This window comes from Anabrus simplex, chromosome 1 (genome assembly GCF_040414725.1).
Source record: "Anabrus simplex isolate iqAnaSimp1 chromosome 1, ASM4041472v1, whole genome shotgun sequence".
Lineage (NCBI taxonomy): Eukaryota > Metazoa > Arthropoda > Insecta > Orthoptera > Tettigoniidae > Anabrus > Anabrus simplex.
In genome coordinates, this window is record NC_090265.1 from 990,384,012 (window position 1) to 990,411,692 (window position 27,681).

Sequence of the window (27,681 nt, forward strand, 5' to 3'; positions counted from 1 at the left end):
GCTGTGAAGATATTGCAACAGGAAAGGCGATTAGAAGATGGGGAAACAAATGTCATCATCGGGAAGGAATTGGGTGTATCACAGTGAACGATTTCTACAATTTGGAAGGGCGGAGAGAAAATACAATCTCTTTTCGACATGTCATCTGAGCACAAAGATAGTGAAGAATCTTTACTTAGATGGTTTAACCAGAGAAGAACAAATAATGTGCTGGTCAATGGACCTACTTTCAAGCAAACACAACGAAATTCCTTCTGCCCCACTCCACTAATACTGTACTGTAAATTCAGTACTTATTTCAGTTACCGTACGGCTTTTTGAAACTTTATCTTAATTCTGGTCCGCCTCTGTGGTGTAGTGGTTAGCGTGATTAGCTGCCACCCCCGGAGGCCCGGGTTCGATTCCCGGCTCTGCCACGAAATTTGAAAAGTGGTACGAGGGCTGGAACGGGGTCCACTCAGCCTCGGGAGGTCAACTGAGTAGAGGTGGGTTCGATTCCCACCTCAGCCATCCTGGAAGTGGTTTTCCGTGGTTTCCCACTTCTCCTTCAGGCGAATGCCGGGATGGTACCTAACTTAAGGCCACGGCCGCTTCCTTCCCTCTTCCTTGTCTATCCCTTCCAATCTGCCCATCCCTCCACAAGGCCCCTGTTCAGCATAGCAGGTGAGGCCGCCTGGGCGAGGTACTGGTCATACTCCCCAGTTGTATCCCCCGACCAAGAGTCTGAAGCTCCAGGACACTGCCCTTGAGGCGGTAGAGGTGGGATCCCTCGCTAAGTCCGAGGGAAAAACCGAACCTGGAGGGTAAACAGATGATGATGATGATGATGATGATGATCTTAATTCTGTTTATTACTCGTGTAAGTGTGCAGACTACAACTTACAGATATGACATTTGTAGTTTTAAAAAAAACGGTTTTTGCGACTATCGCCTATTACGATTGTTGATTGGCGATGCCTTCGGAGTCATTATAACCGATTTCGGCTGTATATATATATATTATATTCAAACCATTACAATCTGAGTTTAATTATCGTCGTCTTAGCCTCTTTCTGTTTCTTCTTCCCTCTTTGAAATAATTCGTTATTTTCCTAGTTAACCTATCCTCATCCATTCGCCTCACATGACTCCACAACTGAAGCCGATTACTAAGTATATTTTACAAGAAAACACTATAAATAAAGAAATGTTACTGCTTGGATAATCATTTGTGTAAATTATGCATACTAAGAAAGAAAATCTCCTAGAAGGCATGAAACTACGAAAATTACTTTAAATGGGAGAACAGCTCAAAAACTGTACAAGGAAAACATTTTTCCCAGAATCCGTCGTATTTCTTCATGCAACGAGCTTTCTTTGTAAGAGTTAGAAATCAAACACACGCAATCATATTTAACCTAAAGAAACATGTTTAGAATATGGGTAGATATAAATTCACTCATCCCGGGGGTAAACCAGATCAGTCTTTTTTCCCGGTTTTTGTCATTTTTGCAGTAGCGTATTATAGTGTCAATGCTTTCTATTGAATATACTGTACAGTATAGCCAAATTGACTTCCAGATTATTCAAGAATACAAAACAGTTGCCGGTATTAACCAGATAAGTTAAGCTGCCTCTGTGGATCCGTGGTAGAGTGTCGGCCTCCGGATCCCAAGATAGCGGGTTCAAACCCGGCAGAGGTAGTCGGATTTTTGAAGGGCGGAAAAAAGTCCATTCGACACTCCATGTCGTACGATGTCGGCATGTAAAAGATCTCTGGTGATACATTTGGTATTTACCCGACAAAATTAATTAAATCTCAGCCATAGACGCCCAAGAGAGATCCGGTTTACTCTAGGTCCGCTAGATGGCAGACAGAGTAAACCGGAACGTCGAAATTGACGAGCAGACAGCCAGATGGCGTCAAATCGAAATGTCTGCAAACGGTAGCTGAGGCCATACGATTATTATTATTATTATTATTACCAGATAAGTTGAGGGGTTTTTTGTGTTAAATTTCTGAATATTGTTAATAAAAGTGGCTTCAACCAGGTAAGTCAGTATTTCTTATGTGTAGTACATTTTATGTGGTTTTTGTAGACATGGACATTAATATCTTGTATATGAAATATTGGCAGTGAATTTACACAGCTGCCTTTGTTAAAGAGAGCTGTTACATCTTACTAGCTAACAATACACAAATGTGACTTACACGCTTTGGTTTTTACTGGTCCAGGTAAGAAAGAAAGTAATGCTTGATCAATATAGGACAAGTTGGTTTCATTCACGATTCAAAGCAGATACTTCATTTCTTTTTTGAATTAAACAAAATCCAACCAAAACCATCATTCAAAGAGCTGTTTCATATAACGGAGAATGGTTTTACACCATTTGGTGAATCGGTGATTTCGTATTGTTTATGAACAAAAAAAGGTTCCTCTGAGAACTTTAATTCTTTTAATTACCTTGTTATTCCATGGGATGAGTGAACTAGAGTTTCTGAAGAAATATTTACCCTTGTTGTTCTTTCCAGCAGGAACAATTTAATATGGAAGAGAGCAACTCCTTATTTATTGTCCTAGTAACATTTTATTGTCATTGAAGATGTCTAAACCAACTTTGGGGAAAACATTTAACTACTCCAACTCCGTTCAGTCATGTTTAACCTACATCTGAAATAAAATAAAACCAACGGTCAAGATTAATAGATAAGAAATGCACAAGAACAAGGAAGGAATAGAATAACAATAGCGCTCATATATTACGTTTCCTTATGTTCGAGTCTTGCAGTTATTCAGCGTATCATATGAAATCATTACTAATATATAAATCTGTCTGTCTGTCTGTCTGTCTGTCTGTCTGTCTGTCTGTCTGTCTGTCTGTCTGTCTGTCTGTCTGTCTGTCTGTCTGTCTGTCTGTCTGTCTGTCTGTCTGTCTTTCACGTAAAAGCTTCTTAACCGATCAAGCTTATAGCTGGTACTTTCGGTTATCGAATAACTATACACCAAAAGCATAATCTACAAACGATTTACGAGCAGCCCAAATTACAGAATATTTATTTATTTATTTATTTATTTATTTATTTATTTATTTATTTATTTATTTATTTATTTATTTATTTATTTATTTATTTCATTTTATTTTTATTTTTGATCGAGTGAGTACTCAGTGCGGTCCGTGTAGCTGTTAGCTTGCAATCGGGAGATTCGGTGGTAGATTCAAATTCCACCGCCGGCAGCCCCTAATATAGCTTTCTATTTTCACGCCAAACACTGTACATTAATTAGGGCTACGGATCTTACCTTCCCTATGTTATTCCAGCTTCTCCGAATACCTGTATGACCGGGCGAGTTGGCCGTGCGCGTAGAGGCGCGCGGCTGTGAGCTTGCATCCGGGAGATAGTAGGTTCGAATCCCACTATCGGCAGCCCCGAAAATGGTTTTCCGTGGTTTCCCATTTTCACACCAGGCAAATGCTGGGGCTGTACCTTAATTAAGGCCACGGCCGCTTCCTTCCAACTCCTAGGCCTTTCCTATCCCATCGTCACCATAAGACCTATCTGTGTCGATTTTCATGCAATTCTCTTCAGCCTGTTTCTCGTGATTCGTGTACAGACAGACAGACAGAAATTACGGAAAAGTAAAAAGTGCATTTTCTTGTTACTATGGACATGATCGATACAGAAATACCATTATTTTCAAATTCTGAGCAATGTACAGACAAAACTCTTATTTTATATATATAGATTTACAATTCCGTAAGGAACACAACATTGTGGCAGTTCGGTACGCCGTATGATGGTTCGTTCTTCAGACCATCATTCCAGGACATCGATAGAAATAGAGTTGTTCGTGTAAGTGCCGTGTTTCATTAAATAAATGTAAATTGCACGATAACCACTGAATGGATTCCATGGTTGATACATTAAATTAATAACCTGAGTTTCAATATTAGTTTCAATTCAACTTCTGGTTGGAGGTCTTGAGAGGTCGGGTGGCAGGGAGAATCATGTGGTTGTCTGGTGGTTGCCAAGTTAGAATCAACTTGGTTGTTGGTCTCGTATTCACCAACGTCCCTTACTTTTGCTGTTATCTTAGATGTCCAAAACTCGGATAACGCTCACTTCCGTATTCACCACAGAATTTATTTTTTCGGTTTACCAAAACTAAGTTTTCGTTCCAGTCTGAGTTTGAACCGCTAATTTTTCATACTGACGCACGGAAAACAAAGGACTATCGATATGTAAACAAGCTTTTGCTTTCATTCGGGGTTTGCCAATAATGTGCATAAATTCTGTCAGCTATTGAGCAGAAACGAAGCCTAATATGAATTTCCAAGAGAGTGAATCGTTATTGAATTTCGTGGCAAAAAGAATTAAGAACATAGAGAATAAGAAAACAAATTATAGCCTACATATTGTATGTTTCACTCAAAATATATGGCAATATTCCTTAATTGTTCATTTAAAAGACACCCAGTCGTGTAAAGTACAAGATATAAGCTATGATCGAGAATTCATCTTCTCTATGTGTTCGGAATTCCAGGTTATGTTCGATCATGGATAACACTGACAAGTGTCGAAGCTTTAGATAACCTAAAATGTGCCTGAAAACCAGTGTCGTCGTAGTCCTCGAAATATATCGCACCTAGGGCATTTATTACTTGCATGATCTTGATTATATTACTCGTCAGATAACCTAAAATGTGCCTGAAAACCAGTGTCGTCGTAGTCCTCGAAATATATCGCACCTACGGCATTTATTACTTGCATGATCTTGATTATATTACTCGTCAGATAACCTAAAATGTGCCTGAAAACCAGTATCGTCGTAGTCCTCGAAGTATATCGCACCTAGGGCATTTATTACTTGCATGATCTTGATTATATTACTCGTCGTCGTGATTTTCTCTATCAGTTAGATATTCCAGCCGTCTACGAGCAGCCATCTTGGAAGGCTATTATCTTAGACTTCCCATTTTACCGGCCAACCAATCTCCGGTAAAATTTTAAAACGAGATAATACCCGTTATCCGAGATAATGTTCTTGGTGAATACAAACTTAACTGTTATCTTGGTTTGCATAGCATTAAGCTAAGATAAAATCTTTTACTCGAGTTGGTGAATTCGGGCCTTAGAGCTTCCAGTGAATTCAATTGCAACCACCTAAGCGGCTTTGTGACTGTATTGAAGAATAATTAGGTTTCTCGCTTTACTGAAATATTCTCAATTTATAAACCACACGTATTCGTATATTCCTGTCTCACCATTGCTCAGATAACGTGAGTAATTATTATCTCCATTAAAATGAATCTCAATGCTTGAACGTGAATGCTCATTATCTAATGATTTAGCAATACGGATAGAACACTCGCAGCATAACGCGGAATATGTAGAAAAGCTGCTATGACCTACTCCTTGATACACGATACTGCAAACCTTCTGACACAACACAAGCACTCAGCATTCTGGTTCATATTACACTGACTCTGTAAGACTCTCCGCCGGAGATCACAATAAAGAATTTCATGCTATAGGATATCCCAAAGTTTCTATAATTACAATCATCCAATCTACATAAAGAAAAATAGCTTGCACATTCATTACAAAGGAAAACATTTCAACACTAAAAAGAACTCCCCCAAGGATTCAAGAAATTAGGATAGAAAGAATTAAACCAGAAACCAACATATAGAATACTAAAATCTATATAATTTACCTGGTCCTTGACCTTTTGAGTGTCAGCCAATCTTCGAATTTTCCCTAGATAAATACTGTCAAACAATTTTACCAGAAAATCCAAGCTCTTCACCCTTTTTCGGAAATATTTTATGAGTCTCTCTCTTATATTTCTAGTTTGAAGCTGAAGGTTTGTTTTACAAACAAAAGTGTTGAACGTTTTAAAATTAGCGAACCTTTCTAAGAAGAGACAATGAGTCTAGTCTATTGTTTAGTTCGTATGTCTCTTCATCACAAGTATGCGTTATATATATTTCCATTACATTTATTTCCTCCTCACATTGCTTACCAGTGGAAGTCGTTGTTTATTTACATTCGTCGTGGATAGTGCTCCATTGGATATTCATTTTTCTACTCCCATGCTCTAAAAAGCAAAAGTTGAAAACTAAAAAAGCGGCTGGAATTGATAAGATTTTTTGTGCTTTACGTCGCACCGACACAGATATGTCTTATGGCGATGATGGGATAGGAAAGGCCTAGGAAGTGGAAGGAAGCGGCCGTGGCCTTATTAAGGTACAGCCCCGGCATTTTCCTGGTGTGAAAATGGGAAACCACGGAAAACCATTTTCAGGACTCTCGACAGTGGGACTCGAACCCATTATTTCCCGATTACTGGATTCTGGCCCCACTTAAGCGACTGCAGCTATCGAGTTCGGTGATAAGATTTCTGGGGATATACTAAAGACAATGGGTTGGTATATAGTACCATATCTGAAGTACTTATTTGATTATTGATTGGTTGAAGGAGCTATACTAAATGAATGGCAAGTTGTTATAGTAGCCCCTGTGTATAAAGCAAAGGGTGATAGACATAAAGCAGAAAATTACAGGCCAATAAGTTTGACATGCGTTGCATGTACGCTTTGAGAAAGCATTATTTCTGATTATAGTAGATATGTTTGCGAAAATAATAACTGGTTCGATAGAAGGCAGTTCGGGTTTAGGAAAGGTTATTCCACTGAAGCTCAACTTGTAGGATTCCAGCAAGATATAGCAGATATCTTGGACTCAGGAGGTCAAATGGACTGTATCGCGATTGACCTCTCTAAAGCATTTGATAGGGTGGATCATGGGAGACTACTGGCAAAAATGAGTGCAATTGGACTAGACAAAAGAGTGACTGAATGGGTTGCTATATTTCTAGAAAATAGATCTCAGAGAATTAGAGTAGGCGAAGCTTTATCTGACCCTGTAATAATTAAGAGGGGAATGCCTCAAGGCAGTATTATTTGACCTTTATGTTTTCTTATGTATATAAATGATATGAGTAAACAAGTGGAATCAGAGGTACGGTTTTTTACGGATGATGTTATTCTGTATAGAGTAATAAATAAGTTACAAGATTATGAGCAACTGCAACGTGACTTCGATAATGTTGTGAGATGGGCAGAAGGCAATGGTATGATGATAAACGGGGTTGAAAGTCAGGTTGTGAGTTTCACAGATAGTAAAAGTCCTCTCAGTTTCAATTACTGCGTTGATGGGGTGAGAGTCCCTTTTGAGGATCATTGTAAGTATCTAGGAGTTAACCCTCAAACACACGCGTATGGCGTGGAATCCACCCCAAGTCATTTTATTTCCTAGTGAAATGTACGAATAACTTTTCTGTGCTCTCCCCGCTCTTGCACCTTTCTGGCTGGATCACTGCAGAAAGAGTCATTCGTACATAATTTATCTTAAAGTCTCCAATTAATACAGTAATTCATATTTTACAATACAATGATATGTGGGGTGGAAAGCACCCCCACGCGTGTGCCTACGTCCTAAGATCTGGCGCGTGTACTTGAGGGTTAATATAAGGAAAAATCTTCATTGGGGTAATCACATAAATGGGATTGTAAATAAAGGGTACAGGTCTCTGCACAAGGTTATGAGGGTGTTTAGGGATTGTAGTAAGGATGTAAAGCAGAGGGTCTCTGGTAAGACCCCAATTAGAGTATGGTTCCAGTGTATGGGACCCTCACTAGGATTACCTGATTCAGGAACTGGTAAAAATCCAAAGAAAAGCAGCTCGATTTGTTCTGGTTGATTTCCGACAAAAGAGTAGCGTTACGAAAATGTTGCAAAGTTTGGGCTGGGAAGAGTTGGGAAAAAGAAGACGAGCTGCTCGGCTAAGTGGTATGTTCCGACCTGTCAGTGAAGAGATGGCGTGCAATGACATTAGTAGACGAATAAGTTTGAGTGGCGTCTTTAAAAGTAGGAAAGATCACAATATGAAGATAAAGTTGGAATTCTAGAGGACAAATTGGGGCAAATATTCATTTATAGGAAGGGGAGTTACGGATAGGAATAACTTACCAAGGGAGATGTTCAATAATCTAATTTCTTTGAAATAGTCTAAGAAAAAGCTAGGAAAACAACAGGGAATCTGCCATCTGGGCGAATGCCCTAAATGCAGATCAGTATTTATTGATTGAAAATATACGGCCAAGGAAATTTGCACAAACATCCCAGTTGGTCATGACACAGTTACAATATTCTCTGACTCGTAACACGAGATCAGCGCTAATGAAATAAATGATACGATCAGATTATATTTGGCACTCAAAGAATTAAAAATGAAATCAAGTGAGTGCCCGAGTTCTACATTGGAATAATCGACGGACATTTCAAAACAAGGCACAGGAAATCTTGATTAATTCGAACCTGGAGGACGTCAAACTTCAGCTATTGCTGTCCCGGAAGTCAGTCGCTAAGCATGACTTTGATTTACGAAAGAAAGCACTTCATTGACATAGATTGTTTACCTTGTGTAGTGTAGTCGATATAATTAAATATAAGCTTGGTGATGAATGAGGGCTGTGTTCCTGAGAATCCTGCAATCAGAGAAATAGCATCGCGGTTGCCAGTAGAGGTTAATCCTGGCTTCTTCTTCTTCTTCTTCTCCTTTTTCTTGGATTTCCTATTCTCATTACATGTATTCTACCATTGTTTCAATATCCTTCAACTTCACAACTGTCAAGTAAGTAGCAGATCTCTCCTACGAACATATTTTCAGATCGTCAACTTTTCCCTACTTGACCCGACACGCGGTTATAACATATTACATATGTTGGTATTAGAAAATAAACAAAAATTCTTATGATTATGATTAGTCTACAGTATAACATTCTGTAAAATTGACTGTTATTCGATTAGAGTATCTTTAATAAGGACTGAATTCCTTGATATCCTTGATCGCATGAATGGCCTTCATGAATTGTACAAGGCCATATCTTATTTTTCTGATTCTATGCTGTGCCTATTCTTTCTGAAACGCACTGGGAAAGAAATGGGCCATGAATAAAATATTGTAATTTCAATTAGGCTTTGCGCTCCGGATCTCCCGAACTTACCGGATAACTTCTACCGGTGCAGCACTTATTATTGCTGGAATTGAGCCGCTCATTTTGACTGCAGTTGTACTAGCCGAACTGACATTGCTTTAGAAAAACAGGCCATCACCTGAGCCTATCATCAATACTGTTATAGAACAACAATGCCACTTTTTACAGTCTGGTCATCCAAGATTGTTCAAGAAGATTCTCCGTAACAAATGCATAGATACTCATGACTGCATCATTTATGCTGATGGCTCTCGTACATAAAGCAATGACGGTAAGGACCTTGTTGGGTGTGCTTTTGTAGTCTAGTTTATACGGATAGGATAAAGATTTTTCAGCGCCGTATAAACCCTCCTCCTGCTGTTTGGTCTTTCAGGCAGAACTGCATTACTAGTCATTAAATGTGCAATACAGCGGGGCCAAGACAACAACAACATGGTCCAAATACTCAGTGAATCACAAGCTGAATTGCAGTCTATAGACAACAAATATAATATGAACCCGTTAGCAGCTGCTATAAGAACTACAGCTCAACAAAACCGGCATATCCGCATTTCCTGGATTCGTGGACACATTGGATCCACTGGAAGTGAGAGAGCTGATCAACTAGCAAAATCTGCTGCTCAATCAAATCTGGAAGTCTTGTACGACAATTCTCCCTTACGTTATGCAAGAAGACAAATCAGGGAACATATTCGTATTTGGAATCAGTGAAACCTCCTTTGGACCTCTGCTTCAAATGGATCCGTTACTAGAAGACTATATTTTCCCACAGTTTATAACCGATTTCAGTGCAAACTTTTGGAGCCAAATTTTGAGTTAACACAATTCATGTCAGGCCATGGAAATTTTAAATAATATTTTGAAAGTTTAAAAATTATTTTGACAGGTGACTATTCTTGCTTTTGTGGGTCTACTCAAACAGTTGATCATGTAATATTTTATTGTCCTGTGTTTGCAAGAGCAAGATTTGATTTGAACTCTCATTTGAACTGCTGTAATATTCAACTTTCACAACCACTATATCATATTTTCATACAGAAATTCTGTTACAAAGATTTCCTCATTTTCATTCATCGCATCTTTCGTAAACTGGTTCTGTAAATCACGATCATTATGTTATGCATGTATGTATATATGTGTGTCTGCATGTATGTTTCAACTATAACCGTAAAATATGTCAAAATAGGGTTCATTTGTATTGGATATTAATAATAATAATAATAATAATAATAATAATAATAATAATAATAATAATAATAATAATAATAATTTTCTCAATCCAGTAGATAGTGTCGACATAACACACTTGCTAATTGACAGATGTTTGTGTTACATTGCAGGCTACTTGGAGCAAGGACTGATGGTGAGAGACGCCAAGCGGCTCAGACTACATTACCTCAAGTCCTCGGGCTGGATCCTGGACATCCTCAGTCTACTGCCTACCGACTTGGTGTACATCTGGTGGCCATCTTCCTCCTGCCACCTGCGGGTGCCATGCCCCGTCATTGTTCGCCTCAATCGCCTGCTCAGAATGCCTCGCATGAACCAGTTCTTCGACCGAACAGAGACATGCACGGGCTATCCCAACGCCTTCCGGATATGTAAGGTGCAGTACATAACAAACAATACAGGTTCTTTTTTGCTTTACGTCGCACCGACACAGATAGGTCTTATGGCGACGATGGGACAGGAAAAGCCTAGGAATGCGAAGGAAACGGCCGTGGCCTTAATTAAGGTACAGCCCCAGCATTTGCCTGGTGCGAAAATGGGAAACCACGGAAAACCATCGTCAGGGCTACCGACAGTAGGGCTCGAACCCACTATCTCCCGGATGTGAGCTCACAGTTGCGCGCTCCTAACCGCGCGGCCAACTCGCCCGGTCAATACAAGTTCAGTATTTGTAAAGATGATTCACAAGAAACTGCGCGTGAGACCTACTATGCAGTATTTGTTGCTTATGAGAGACGAAGTTACTCATCTACAGGAGATTCCGAAATTGGCGTCAACTAGTGCTTAGATCCAGTAGAGTACCGGGCCTTAACATTATATACCCGCCCATTCTCTTGTCTCGTCTATCTCCCTCGCCCCCTCCCTTAGCCACACAACAGCGTCTATTTGTCTACAATGATCACCACCATTCTTCTCCTATTCACTGACGAACGCTAAAGCCGACATTTTTCCTCTTCTGTTCCTTTCCTGTGTATTCTATCCACAGTGTAAGTCACTGTTTCCTATACACATACAGGAAGTTGCAAAATAATATGTACAAATTGATACAGGAGCTAGAGAACACCAAGACCAAATTATTTTCGATAGGAAAGTATGTCCTCTGAAGTCAGCTCTTGGCGCTAGGGGTTGTATAAAAAGCTGTTTCTTTGGGCCAGTTTGGTCTGTTACTGACTAGAATGGTGAAATGGGGAAGAATTAGCTGTATTCGCTTGTCCTCCACGTCCACAGTTACACGGAGCGTTTCACGACAAATGAATTGGTGCACATGCACCTGGTGCATTGCGCTACCGACGGCAATGGAAGAGTTACTGCGTACCGACAACACTTCTCCAGCAGACGAGTTCCAAACAATCAAATATTCGCACGTGCGTATTGGCAGCTACAGAAATATGAACCTTTCGTGCAAACATGGGAGGTACAAACCAAGAGCGAACCGTAGGTGTACGTATTCCTGCTATCGATGAAGACATTATGCGACAGTTTGATGAAAAACCAAACCGAAGAACACGAATCGTTGTACAGTATCTCGGTGTACACCACGCCATTGTGTGTAGGGTGTTACACGAGCATCAGTTGTATCCTTTCCAGCTTCAACGGGTCTTGGCATTACAAAGCGATGTTTATCCTCGTCGCGTGAAGTTTGCACGCTGGTTCCTGCAACGGATGGCGATGTATCCCCTTTTTTTCCATCTACGCTCGTTTACAGAATTGAGTGTTGTTTCACGTGTGAGGGAGGCTTTATTCAGCACTATTTATGTGTTTGAGTGTTAGGAAATCCATGTGCCACAAGACCTCTTGCTTCTCAACAACGGTTGGCTGTCTGTGTGTGAGCTAGTATCGTTCATAACTAATTGACTGAACCATACATTCCCGACTGCTCGCCTCAACAGACAGACCTATCTCACGTTCCTCAGAGACTTGTTAGCAGAACGTCTACACGATATTCCACCGAATATTCGAAGAATAATGTGGTTCCAACACGATGGGCCGCCTACACACATCAGCAATGCCGGAAGGATCATCTGACAGCCATATTTGTGAAGTAGTGGATACGCCGGGTTGACCATCACCCAATCTCGCATGCCTAAGTTTCTTTCTCTGAGGAAATTCCAGGCAGCCCGTGTACTAGACACTCGTTAAATCTCAAGAATATCACGTCGCAAGAGTTGTTGTAGCCGCTGGAACCCTTCGTGATGCGCCGAAGTTTTCGATTGTGTGCGATAATCAATTTATATGTGTCGACGCCGTAATCCATTCATTGATGCTGATAGTCGTACATTCGATCACTTTGTATAATAAAAGAAGAAGAAAAATTGTACAGCAAATAGTGGAGCTAGAAGTCTATGAAAGGATATCAGCATCCAGGCAAATATAACCAGAAAAGTACTAAAATATTGGTTAAGAAGGGGAGGTGGGAGAGAAATATTGAACCTAGCATACCAACACCAGATGAAACACCTAGATGGTGATTATTGGCTGACGAAAGTGAAAAGTATGCTAGACAGAATAGGAATAGGAGAATACTGGGATCAAGGGATGCACAGTGAAGAGAAGAGATTAATCAAAAAGTAACGATCAGACTGAAGGACATGGAGAAACAGATGATTAGGGCAGAATGTGAAACGAAAATAACATTATCAGAATTTTGTGAAATTATTCAAAATATGTCAATAAGGAAAGAAAGACTCCCAAATAGAGAACTAACAGGTGTGGTGTGGTGGCTAATGGGAATATATAAAAATAAGTGGCTGAGAGAGTAACATAATGAAAATCATTGTTTATTCTGTGGAGAAATAATGGAAGAGGCTCATCTAGTGAGGGTGTTTAGAGAAGGAATTCTATACAATAGCTAAATTGTTAAACAAAGAATGGATCACACCAGGACGAATAGCGAAGTTTTTTTTTTTTTTTTTTTTTTTTTTTAAGAAGTCTCTGGCAGAAGGAAATGGAAAGAGATTAGCTCTAACTAAAAGAATGAAAAGAAACCAAGAACAAATCAACGTTGAGAATCATGGTTGTTATGTTATTATCACTGCTAATGTTTTAAATTGCATGTGAATCTGCTTGGCTTGCAATAGATGAACTGTGTCTTACTCACCTGCCGGAATTCCGTAGCTGTAGGTCGAGAATTCACGGTGTCTCCTGTAAGCTGTGGAGAAAGCTGTTCGAACTCATAACAAACAAATACTTGCGCCAATGAATAGTAAAAGTAAGATACATGTTGTCGAAAACAATAAAACACTGTTATTGCCTAGGACAAAAATAAACTTAATTGTTTTAAACTACAATGTAGAATTTAGCTGGAAGTAGTAATTAGGTGTAAGTGCAATTTTTAGGTAGTAGTAGATAAATTTAAATGTAATAAGAATATTATGCATGTATCAGAACAATATGAATTGCAATAAATGGTTATTCTCTACCCAGTTCCAGGGGACCCGGAACTAGGGGATGGGAGTATTCTATTCTATTCTAAAAGAAAAGTGAATTAGGCTGTACGTATCTTCATACATCACCCGCACCAACAACTTGGAAAACATCTTGTCGCTCCAATAGCTGACTTAAGCGGACATATATTTCTATCTAAAATAAGTTCGTCTTGGTGCTCTCTAACTCATTTATTTGTGCAGATAGTTCTGTAACCTCCCTATATTAGCTCCTCAACTACCCTCACTGCAATGAATTAACTTTCTCCAGATCCTTTCCTTATACCTTAGGTAGAGGTACGTTTTAGTTACGGAGAGCTTTAGGGCAACAGTCAAATAATAGAGAGAGAACGTGATACAGTGAAGAATTGAATTAGAGAATTTATGAGACCTGTGTGAGAGAGTCTGTTAGAAGGAGTGGTGAGACCTGATGTGCTGAATTGAATTAACGCTTCTGTACACACCACTGATGTTTCAAAGTCACTTTACATAGCTCTTTTCATTTAGAGAGTGGTTAAAAATAAAAGAGAGGAGAAATCTGTGGTTAAGTCCTGCTTGAAACGAGCGTTATTTTGCTCTTGCATAGACTCTGTCGTCTCAAAGGGTATGGGTTCGAAATACTGCTACTTCCTACATACTGGTCTTTTTCAGGACTTAAAGTGATTGTGTATCCGCACATAGAGACCAGGGTATTTGGCGTGGTAAACTGCTGGCTACACCTATGAACTTGGGAAATGAAAGTATTATTGACTATCCTTCAATAAATATACATGATATTTCATTTCACTTTAACGCAAATTATGGACTAGTACTCTTTCTAAAACCACAGCCTCTTCCTTCTGTCGTTCCAATTAAATACAGATATAGCCATTACAACACAGACCACAGAGGGCAGAACTCATACACACAGTAAATATTGATTAACGATGTATTCTGCCCTTAAATGGAGATGGTACTCTTGATGGTTGTGATGATTATTGTTTTAAGATGAAGTAGAACTGGGCAATCACCATCCCGTTACACTGATCAGGGAAGAAAATGGGAGAGTCCGTGCCTTCGAAGAATAAAGGTATCGGCAAATGAGAGGGAAGGGTCACAAACGGCGTCAAAATGAAAGACTCCCTAAGCTTCGTAAACCTAACACCATTGGGGTGGGAGGAGAGCGAGAGTTAACGAGGAGTGGTGGGATAGCAAAAGTGAAAGTTAGGAGCAATGCCAAACTCTGTTAGAGGCTCCGTAGTCCCAACTTATGAGCCCCTGGCTTGTTCCTTTTAGTCGCTTCCTACAACAGGTAGAGAGATACCGCGGATATATTCTACTGACCCCACCTGCGGGGGGATTCAGCCTTAAGATAAAATTATTATTATTATTATTATTATTATTATTATTATTATTATTATTATTGTTTGGGTCATCATTTCATAGAGTAGTTTGATGTAGTCCACCATACCCTCCTATCATGTGCTAATCGTTTCATTTCTTCGTAACTACTACATCCTGCATCTACTCTAATCTGTTTGTCATATTCAAACCTTGTCCGGCTCCATGACTAAATGGTTAGCGTGCTGGCCTTTGATCACAGAAGTCCTGGGTTCGATTCCCATCAGGGTCGGGAATTTTAACCATTTTTGGTTCATTTTGCTGGCACGGGGCATGGCTGTATGTGTTGTCTTCATCATCATTTCATCCTCATCACGACGCGCATGTCGCCTACGGGAGTCGCATCGAAAGACCTGCACCTGGCGAGCCGAACTTGTCCTCGGACACTCCCGGCACTAAAAACCATACGCCATTTCATTTCATATTCAAACCTTGGTCAACCTCTACCATTCTAACCACTTACACTTCCCTCAAAGACTAACTGAATAAGTCCTGGCTGTCTTAACATATGCCCCATTTTCTGTCTCTTCTTCTGGTCAAATTTCGTCAAATCGTTCTCTCAGTAATTCGATTCAGTATCTCTGCATTCGTGATTCGATCTACCCACCTAACCTTCAGCATTATTCGGTAAACACCACATTTCAAACCTTCTATTCTATTTCTTTCTGAGCTAGTGATTGTCCATTATTATTATTATTATTATTATTATTATTATTATTATTATTATTATTATTATTATTATTATTATTATTATTATTATTATTATTATTATTATTATTCCTCGCTCGTATTTAAGGAAACGGTGCTAACTAATTGTTTCCCACAATCATAGAAGATAATTCAATTATGATAGCAGCTGCTATGTAAGTTATGCTTGATTGCCCTTGAGTGTCGAACTAGTATGCCCGTCACTGTACAGTTGGACCTAGGATTTTTTCAACGCGCTCACTTTCTGTGTCGGAAAATCTACATGAAGACGTGTGTTAGGACGAACACAAACACCCAGTCCCCGAGCTAGATAAATTAAGCAGAAAAGTTACAATCCTCGATCTGACCAGATATCGGACCCAGAGCCCTCTTAACCAAAGGTTAGTTCGCTAATCATTCAGCCAAAAAGGCGGGCTGCATTTTACACACCACTGTTATGGGAAATAATAATTGTCTCTTAGAATAGTAGGTAGTAGTATACATGACTGTATATCTACCCGTTACGGGGTCGGGGATGAGTTGAGATGAAATTATATGGCGTGTTTTTACTACCGGTACTGGGTTCTCTTCCTGACGCCAGCGTCAGCTGAGGAGTTAATGACGATGAAATGAATGATGGTGAATGAAATTGGGTAAGGCGGTTGTATTTGGAATTGTTCCGGCATTTTCCTGGAACTGAAAATGGGTAGCTACAGAAAACCATTCTCAGGACAGCCGACGTTGGGGCTCGAACCACTCGTCTCTCGAATGCAAAGCTTGGCTCCATATCCATAGCGTGTTAACAAGGTAAAGTAGTAGTATGAAATGAAATGGCGTATGGCTTTTAGTGCCGGGAGAGTCCGAGGACAAGTTTGGCTCGCCAAATGCAGGTCTTTCGATTTGAATCCCGTAGGCGACCTGCGTGTCGTGATGAGGATGAAATGATGATGAAGACGACACATATACCCAGTCTCCGTGTCAGAGAAATTAACCAATTGTTAAAATTCCCGACTCTGCCGGGAATCGAACCCGGAACTCCTGTGACCAAAGGCCAGCACGCTAACCATTTAGCCATGGAGCCGGGCAAAGTAGTAGTAATAATCATAAACACAGCGTAAGTAGTTATACAATATTAACAGAAACAAAAACCTCCAATATTAATTCCTTGGTACCTAGTTAACACCTGAGAAAAGTGAAAGTACCTCTAAAAAGGGAGTTAGTAAATACGGATAACAGCCCACCTGGTAGGAATGGTCGTTAAGGCACCGTGGTTAGCAAGTTCGAGCCCGTTGGTCGAAAAGCTTTTCACCATCAGAATGTTGGCTGGCAGGGTAGGGGAGGTGATGGTATACAATTTCTAATCACTAGATTGCATGCCAAAAGCCTGGATTCAGTTCCAAACCTGTGGGCAGTGCTCATATGGAGTTAGGGCATATTACGTTGTTGATCTCACGGGATCCGGTGTTTCAACACGGCTACGGCCGTTGGCCTATTATAGTATACATTTTTATATAGATTCTCATAAAAGTTCTAGTCCGATACAGCGGTTAAAGGGAATTTTACCTTTCATCCTTCCAGTCTTTATTACATCTATAATCTCTTCCCGTAACTCCACGAGTTTTAAATGTATTTTTAGAGATCGGTAGGAGGACTTCTGAACCTAACGTTAACACTTCATATAACTGAATCACTTGATCAATTGCACAGCTCACTGAACTCATCGGCTTTACCTTTCAGTCCCTTTATTCTTTTGGTTTACCCACTGACCTGTTTTTAAATTTCGGATCAGATCACCGATGTGAATTCGAGCTTAATGAAGGATGGGTAAGGCATCTGTTTCATAAAAATACAGAACATCGTAACCTGCAGCTTATTAGACCAATGCTCATGGACTGCCACACGATATAAAACTGATTGACATGTCAGCTTGGGGCGTGACTACTAAGTGATATACTCACTATCTCCTCTCACAAAGATAGCTACAATTCGGCTCCTAACCAACGCATGTGGGATTTTAGAGATGTTAAGTCACGTTACTGTGATCCGGATTTCCATTAAGATTAGCCGTCGCGTAAAGCTTTAAGTCTGTATTCTTGCTTGCTTTATTTTTAGGGGTCATATTTCCGGCCACCTTTCCAAAAATTAAACTGAACTTACGATTTCCTTGTTTTTTTCTGTCTGCTGAGGACATGTTAACATTTCGTCGTAGTCTTTGTGCTGTTTCCCTACGCTCTTTCAGATGTATCCAACGTACCCTCAGCTGTAGCCTTATCATAGCGCCTTGTGCGACGTTCCCAGTAGAACTGTGAAATCAAATCTGAATGGTTCGAACTAGGCCCAGAGATCTGGTTCGTTGTCCGAATAGTTAGCGTAGGGGCCTTCGATTCATAGTGGTCCGGGTTTGATTTTCGGTAGAGCCGGGTATTTTAGCCGCGTCTTATTAATTCGTTTCACTCGGGGACTGGATATTTGTTCCGTATTAATACTGTGACGAATAAACACTGACTGTTTTGATGGACTAATTTAATCAAAGAATGACAGCATTTGACTAATTAGTGGCTAATAACAAAAATATCTTGCCCTTACAGCGAGTCTCCGACTGGCTCGTATTTACCTGGAACGGGCTACTTCGTAATCTTGATTGAGAGGTCTCATCTTTGATTTGACTTCACATGCACCAGTGATTTCACTCAGCATTTCCAGGTATACAGGTTCGAACACACGAACTTTGGCGATCACGACATACGACGACTGTACACTTGGTTCGACTCCAGACAAGATAAAGACACATAACTCGCACAATTAATTCTCGTAACCACTCCACCACACACTGAAGTCCTGAACACGTATCAGTCGACAAGACAGAATACTCTCCGTTCCCAAGGGACGCGCCCATCACTTTGCGGATCACTAACTTACAGCATGCGGGAGCTATGCTATAGTCAGCCCAGCCGAGTGGTTCATTCTGCCGAGTGTAGCAGCGAAAGTTTCTAAAATAGTGTAAGCGTTAAGAGGCAAAAAAAAAAGGTGCAGCAAGTTGCGGCTCAAATACTTCCCATCTATGTCACAACACTAGTCTTCCCTGCTATTCACACTATCCCTTCTATCTAAAACTGGCCGGAAAGTGGGGCAATAAAGCAGGGTTCGTGTCTGTTTCGTCAACCCTTGAAAGAGGAGAGGAATGGCCAATTAATTTCTAAGAAAATTGTTCTCATTAATAGCAGGGTTTCTTTCCTTTCATACAGATCTGCGGGTACTCGTACCTCGAAGCAGTCCTCAGATCCAGATAAAAATCCCAGATCTAGCCGGGAATCGAACCCGTGGCCTCCGGGTGAGAGTCAGGTGTTTGTGAGCGAGTGTGTCGGAACATGATGCCCAGGTACCATGTTTGTGTAGAAGTGAGTGATCGCCACGTTGAGCCGTTCAGTTAAGTGGACGGAGAAGCACTGCAACAAAAACGTACGTGCTCCCATGATGTAAGTACAATGGTGTGTCACTGCGCATCCAGTCTACCCGAGGCCAACGTGAGAGACAGGCCACGGTCCACTAATGTCACGTGACGAGACCAGTCCCAGGAATGCCAGAGCGAAGCCGGTTATTACATAAGTTCTTGCGGTGTTATTGCTAGTTTGTTGTGGATTATGGAAGGAAATAACGGAGATTTTGTGTTTATTTGAATATGTTGGTGTTGTGCAACAGTTCCTAACATTCATAGTGTTGTGTGCGGAAGTGTAAGTAAGTATTTATTTACAAAAATGTGTATATAACCTCAACGTTCTTCACTTCATTCATGCATTCATGCATTCATGCATTCTCTACAGTAAGACCGGCCGAGTCACGTGACATTCAGTGTATGACGTGCGCGCCGCGGCCTGTCTTTCTCGTCGGCCTCGAGTCTACCGCAGTGACGTCACCCTGGTAGCAAAGCAAGGAAGGCGGTAACATTTCTCGCTCTGTGAAGAGAGCGCGTCGTTCAAAATGTATTCGTTTGCAATCGAGAGACCACTAATATGTCAATACAGTCAGTTTATTATTATGTCATTCATATTCTAAGTATTTTACTCTTACATTCAAGTAATGAATGCCTTACACATAAAAGTTATAGCTCTAGCAGTTTATAATGTTAGACATTTTCTTAGACGTTTCTCTCAGAGTATTATCTAATTTTCTTCCTGTTTAACCGTTTTAAACGAATACAAGATCTTGTGTGCGCTAAGGTTAAAATCATTTCTCGAGGAATTTTCACCGTTAGCGGTAATTGTTCATGGTTCTCTCTATTAGTTTGTCAAATATGTGGGGTTCTCCGCAAAGAGAGTTACGGTGAAGGTCATTACATTCTTTCTCCAGTATATTTGTAACTCTCAGTAACTCGTAACTGGAACTCATTAAATTTTCTCTTAAGACACATTGAAACCAATTTGTTTGTTTGTTTGTTTGTTTGTTTGTTTGTTTGTTTGTTTGTTTGTTTGTTTGTTTGTTTATGGCTGCCGATCACTTGTACCTAAATAGGAATATTTGTCGCGAAAATTGTGAGCGATATAGCCAGCAATGTATTTCAAGCTTTCCTGATTAATTGGTTCTTTTGATAGCATAACTTCGAAAGCTTCGAGCATATTAATGCGCCCTGGAGTCATCCACACTTAACTAAGCCTCTAGCTATGACGATTTGTCAAGTCTTGTGTGGTCCTATTCTCTGTTGCAGTTTCTCATCGATGCAAATTGCATTCGATAAATACATTTCATCAAATACCAGAACAGTTAAACGCTCTTGACGGCTAAACTCACGGGCCTTGTTTCCATTAAAACAAATCGCGTATTATACCCTGTTCTACATTGATACATGCTGCCCATGAGCTCAATATTGAAGGAGTCAGAAACGGGTAATGGTGGGCTCTTAGGCAACGGTATGTCTTTGGACTGACACTTCGCAATGATACAGCTGCTGATATATCGTATGAAGTCCGGCTCCATGGCTAAATGGTTAGCGTGCTGGCCTTTGGTCACAGGGGTCTCGGGCTCGATTCCCGGCAGGGTCGGGAATTTTAACCATCATTGGTTAATTTCGTTGGTACGGGGGCTGGGTGTATATGTCGTGTTCATCATCATTTCAATCTCATCACGAAGCGCAGGTCTCCTACGGGAGTCAAATCAAAAGACCTGCACCTGGCGAGCCGAACGTGTCCTCGGACACTCCCGGCACTAAAAGCCATACGCCATTTCATTTCATTTATCGTCTGAAGTCCAACGAAATATTTTATTGATGTTATTTTCACGGTTCATTAATGCTTTTATTTGCCCTGGAGAAAAAGTTTTAATACATAACGCATGTGTATCACACTAAAAATACAACTGCGGCAAGCCATATAACCGTGGAGCCAGTTTCTCGCAGTGCTCCCCGCGTGACGTCACCTGCGCAGAAGCAACGCGTTTTCGCTTCTCTTACTGACACACCATTATACTCACATCACGCGTGCTCCGCTCCGGTCATTGAAACGCGTGGTGTGTTTTGCTTGTAGTAGATATGGGTTTCTGTTCGAAATATTCTATACTCGGTCCCCGCTTCAAGATACTCAAAAGTGTTTAATAGGAATTTAGGTACACGCTGTGTTTGAAAGGGTGTGGCAGAACCTCGTACTTCGATGTCATACTTACATTGACGTTGGTGGCTGTCATTTTAAGCAACTGTTGTGAGGTAAAGTTAATAAGTTAACTAAAGTTTACCACTGACATGGTGCTGTAAAGTCTTCTTCTTCTTAAACTGTTTACCCTCCAGGGTTGCCCTTTCGCTCGGACTCAGCGAGGGATCCCACCTCTACCGCCTCAAGGGCAGTGTCCTGAAGCTTCAGACTCTAGGTCGGGGGATACAACTGGGGAGTATCACCAATACCTCGGCCAGGCGACCTCACCTGCTATACTGAACAGGGGCCTTGCGGGGGGATGGGAGATTGGAAGGGAGCGACAAGGAAGAGGGAAAGAAGCGGCCGTGGCCTCAAGTTAGGTACCATCCCGGCATTTTGCCTGGAGGAGAAGTGGGAAACCACGGAAAACAACTTACAGGATGGCTGAGATGGGAATCGAACCCACCTCTACTCAGTTGACCTCCCGAGACTGAATGGACCCCGTTCCAGCCGTCGTACCACTTTTCAAATTTCGTGGCAGAGCCGGGAATCGAACCCGGGCCTCCGGGGGTTGCAGCTAATGACACTAATCACTACACCACAGAGGCGAGCGCTGTAAAGTAATGACTGTAATAATGTAAAAACCAAATGTAAATAATAGCTGTAAATGAAATAAATTACAGACTGAGTTTAAATAAATACATGTAAAATTATCTGCAAATAATCCGAAAGATGGTAATGGTAATGCCATATCTCTTTAAGATGGATTCTCAGTCCGTGGGTTTCGAATCTCAAACTGTTCAATAGAGCATAACCTATTTCCTGTTTGATGTTTACACGCTTTCACTGAAACATCATAAACACGAGTGTGTATGGAGTTTAAGGACCGAGCATGACCTTGATTCAGGCTACGTAAATTTGTTACTGAAAAACATTACTGAGCAGAGAAAGTGAAAGAAATAATATTCACAAACTAGTCTGCATAATTCCTTGTTTCAGGTGGTGCTGGCTATACTCGTGCTCATCCACTGGAATGCGTGCTTCTATTTTGCAATAAGCTACGCGATCGGTTTCGACTCCGACAACTGGGTGTACAGCATCAACGGTGGGAAGAACAGCACTTTGTCTCGTCAGTACATCTACTGCTTCTACTGGTCCACACTGACGCTCACCACCATAGGTAAGTTTTCCAAAACCGTACACTACAAAAACATGTCTTTTAAATTTTTCTTCAAGTACGTGCCTCGTTTTTCTCATCTTAACTCTGCATAACCACTGCTTCACACACTGCATATTAACGCAATATAATTCACAACATTGAGTAGGCCTACGTAGTATTTATGACCGAGATATTTCTTCTTTCTTTCTTTCTTTCTTAATCTGTTTACCCTCCAGGGTTGGTTTTTTCCCCGGACACAGTGAAGAATCCCACCTCTACCGCCTCAAGGGAAGTGTCCTGGAGCCTGAGACATTGGGTCGGGGATACAACTGGGGAGGATGACCAGTACCTCGCCCAGGCGGCCTCACCTGCTATGCTGAACAGGGGCCTTGGTGGGGGATGGGAAGATTGGAAGGGATAAACAAGGAAGAGGGAAGGAAGCGGTCGTGGCCTTAAGTTAGGTACCATCCCGGCATTTGCCTGAAGGAGAAGTGGGAAACCACGGAAAACCACTTCCAGGATGGCGGAGGTGGGAATCGAACCCACCTCTACTCAGTTGAGCTCCCGAGGCTGAGTGGACCCCGTTCCAGCCCTCGTACCACTTTTCAAATTTCGTGGCAAAGCCGGGAATCGAACCCGGGCCTCCGGGAGTGGCAGCTAATCACACTAACCACTACACCACAGAGGCGGACATGACCGAGATATTTCGCAATGAAATTCCAGTCGGTCGAACACAATTTACGATATAAATGGAAAGTTAAAACTTGGGAGCTGAAACATAAATGTTTTCAAACACAGAATGGCATGTCGAATCCAAGGTCACAAGTAACAGATAAGAATCATATTTTGAAAAACTCAGTCCATGAGGGGTAAACTTAAGGGGGTAAAACACAAACAACAACTAATATTTCAGAGTGATCGCTCGCGTGCAGCTACGATTATTTTTTATACCATGTGGTAGCGATGACACGTTGCGGCCTGCTAATTGACACTCGTATGCTGCTTGGTAGTACTCATATATCTAGCCGTGCTTCCTCTGTGCAGTAGCAGTGGAGCAGTTAGGAACTCTAGTTCTTGTTTTGTTCTGTAAAGGATTCTGTGTTTGTTGTCGCCAAAAATTGTGATGATAATCTATTCAATATATATTTTTCAATTGTCTATGGAATTCTGTGCTGGAGTAGTGGCTATCAGGGGAGACGGTAGTTGTCTTTTATTCCTCAGTTCATTATCTAGTATATGGCACAGACAAGCGTGCCCAAGTGGTTCGAGTACGCGTAGTAAACGACATACCTCCAAGTGGTGTACGCTCATGCCGTGATTTACAGCAATGAATCATGATTATAAGAGAAAGGCTGGGTACAGGCTTAACACATTCGTTAGAGCTTGCGGATTGAGTTTTTTTACGAATTTCATCAAGAAAGGACAGGCAAATTTCACAAATCTATCCTAATGTTAAAAAGAGACAAAGTTTTTATTGTTTTCCGTACTAATCTCATAAACTACAGGACGAAATGTCATGAAATTTTCATCAACGTCTTTCTGATTATCGTGGGAGTAACATAGGCTCGCTAGACCTAACTGTGACAAGAGAGATCTGAGAAGCAAACAGTGGTTTACTCTGAACTATCTGTGTATTGTTAAGTTCATCGTTACATATTTTAGTGAAATTATGGGGTAATGTTAGGTTAGTTAATAGTAGTAAGGTTTTGTTTTAGCCTTTTCCTTTGTAAAAATTTGTGAATACTAATAAATAGTAATAAATATTAACTATCATCATTGCCCCACGCAGGATGCCAATTGTAGCTATTTGTATAAATACCAATAAATAAATGACTGAATAAATAAAAATATATAAACAAATAAATAATTAAAATTACTCAAAAACTTAATAAAATACTTGATATAAATTAAATTAATAAAAATAATTAATCGAAATGTCCGTAGTATGGACGCCAGAGTTCACCAGAATGGATCCCTCGAATTTAGATAGAGCATGATAATTCTTTTTCTCCCAGGACGTGTACATAAAGCTGCGTACTGGTACATCTGCTTCAGGCCTTACATAATCTTCTGAAAACGACTAAATAGGTAGGAACTGCACCTAGGTTCTTAAATAACTGCACTGATTCTAAAATATCTAACTACATTCTCAATAAAATCCGTCCATGAGCACCTCATCAACACACCGAAATACACTTATAATACACAAACAAAATATTACTGGAAGAGTCCATATTTACAACAACAACAAAGAAAACAGTGGGAAAACGGAACCGAGAACTAAGCCACCATTTGCGGTTAGTCCGTTGAACAATGTACATATATGTAGATAAATACCCTTCACTGTCTCTGCATTAACACGACTTGCCGATTCTCATAATCGGCACTTATAATATCACTCAGATACTAAATCTCGTAATACTGTGTTCACTGACTTTAACACTTGTTGTAAAGATATATGCATTTAAGCAACACACGCTTGACGATCCTGAACATAAATTATGGAAAGTCTGAGATAGCTTTCACCAACATATAATGCCAAACCACCACAAGTGCTACAATGCCCAAGTTGTATGTCAGTCACTTTTCACAAACAAACAAACAAACAAAGAAACTACGTTCCACAAACAAGACTACGTTCCACAAACGTTTGAAGTCCAGTCCAGTATAGTGCAGCAGTGTCACTCCAGTACTGTATATCCAGTTTCACTCCCGTGTGTGTTAGCACTACTTCCTTCCCGTACAATGTGTGTGGTTTCCCGCCGTATGATAAACCTTTATAGACATCAGCATTCCACTTCCTCTCACATGATACGCCTAGATTGATCCTGGCCAGCCAATCATGAGTGTACCCTCTAGTCAAGACCACGCCGTGGACTTCTTCTTGGTCCCAAGAAAATAACAAACTCTAGGGTGTTTCACATGAGTCATAGAACTTTCCGAGTACAATAACAAGCTCATGTGATTCTGGACTATTCACATGATTCATACAACTTCCTGACGACAACAACAAGTACATCTCATCAAACACTGGGGTAGACACATGTCTCATCCAAATTTTCCAAGTTCAATATAGCAATGTTTTCCCAGCCGTTGTACAAAACAAATTACTCATACCACATATGTGAGACCTTCCAGATTACAAATATGAATGACAAATATACAACTGAAATACAGATAATAATAATAATAATAATAATAATAATAATAATAATAATAATAATAATTAAATACTGAAAATAATATCTCTCAGTTATACATATTGTGCGAGGGTGCGATATATGTACTATCACGCCTTTAGGATATTGTTATATATTTTATTGGTTATTTGAGGATTTTCATTAATTATTTATTACCTATCTTAGGTTAGCATCGCGGTTTCATATTTAGGATGTTTTGAGTGAAGGGATTAGTGGTCGTGTTTAAAGGGTTAGTTTGAACTATACTTTGAATTCCGACTACTGCGCGTCCCGTAACATTAAAACATACAGTTTAATGGAGGTAGAAAATATAATGCGGTAAGCTCTAAATGAATATGTGAAAGCTGATGGATGGGCACGTGAAGGGAGTTATTCAGGAAACCTAGAAAAATGATGGAATTCTGAATGAGATTATGGAGAGGTTCATCATCTCTCGGGACAGTAGAAGCTCATCAAATGGCTCTAAGTAACACGGGGATGGTATGATGAGGTACGTTACTGCATACCTTTTCCCACCCTACTCTCTTTGCGTGTCATTTCTTGAAATTATAAATGCGTTTTACTTTTTCTTACGTTAATTTGGTAAGTGCGGAATAATTCCATATTTGAAATTTTGCATTTTCCAAATGAACTTTAAATTCGCGAGTGATTCATTCTGGTGTGTGGCTGCTATTTGTTGACATCGCACGTAAACGAAGTTGATCGTCACTCGTTTTGAACTTGGCAACATCTTTCGAAATGTCAGATAAAAACTGGATCTGGATAAAGTTATAGGTCACAGCAAAGCTCTAACGTCACCAAAGGCAATCAGTCTTCATGATCTATATACATTAGGTCAGTAGCATAATACTATATACGCCTACATTGCTATAAGAACGGAAGCTCATTTTTCACGAAAAATATTTAGCTGAACCTGTACGCCCCTGTAATCTAGTACAGACACTCGCACTACACGGAAAAGCATAGAATTTTCTATATGAAATCACTCTCACATCTTTTCAGCGGAAAATTTGCACGAGTTTCATCTTTTCCATATAGCGGAGAAAATTTTAAGCAGTGTGGAGAAATTCACCTTTAACAGATTTCCTATTTTCACTCAATTTGTATTTGTATTCCTTCACAGGAGAGACTCCTCAGCCCGAGAACGACATCGAGTACTTATTCGTGGTGGCGGACTTCCTCGCAGGAGTGCTGATCTTCGCGACCATCGTGGGTAACATCGGGAACATGATCAGTAACATGAACCTAGCTCGCGTCGAGTTCCAGAATCGTATGGATGGAGTGAAGCAGTATATGGCTTTTAGACGGGTATCACATGAACTAGAAGCTCGAGTTATTCGCTGGTTCTCATACACATGGGCCAACAAACAGGATCTCGATGAAGATCGTGTGCTAGCAGCCCTTCCAGACAAGCTGAAGGCTGAGATCGCCATCCATGTTCACCTAGAAACCCTCCATCAAGTGCGTATCTTCCAGGATTGTGAACCGGGACTCCTAGAGGAGCTGGTACTCAAACTACGTCTGCAGGTAAGGCCAAACTTCTATAGCATATTATTTCACCTGTCGCTATTTCTTGATGGAGGCAGTATCTTTGCATCTATCTCTGGGCACAGGCCAGAGTTAAACCTAATTGAACTCTCAGTCTCATTTATGTCTGTGACAGTATTGTTACGAATAAACCACTGCCTGAATTGATCTAATTTAATCTACGATAACCCAGTTGGTATACACACACAAAACTATACTTGACAATGAATGACAACAGTCAACTAATAAGTGGCTATTTACACTGCCTCTAGTGCTCACAGAAGGTCTCTAGCTTGCTGGAATGGACAACCCTTCTGTAATCTTGATTAACGGATCTCATCCTCCATTTTTTTGCAAGTTGCTTTACGTCGCACTGACACAGATAGGTTTTACGGCTATGATGGACAGGAAAGGGC

At 40.5% G+C, this 27,681-nt stretch overlaps 1 protein-coding gene across 1 annotated transcript in view; it reads left to right on the forward strand.

Annotated features, from left to right (window-relative positions):
• The window catches only part of CngA (Cyclic nucleotide-gated ion channel subunit A), a 204,542-nt gene that overhangs the window by 104,519 nt on the left and 72,342 nt on the right, over nt 1–27,681 (forward strand). Inside the window, exons 5-7 of the mRNA XM_067148987.2 lie at nt 10,383–10,648; nt 22,379–22,559; nt 26,862–27,265. Coding sequence (XP_067005088.2) covers nt 10,383–10,648; nt 22,379–22,559; nt 26,862–27,265 — 851 coding nt within the window. The remainder of the gene's footprint in view (nt 1–10,382; nt 10,649–22,378; nt 22,560–26,861; nt 27,266–27,681) is intronic.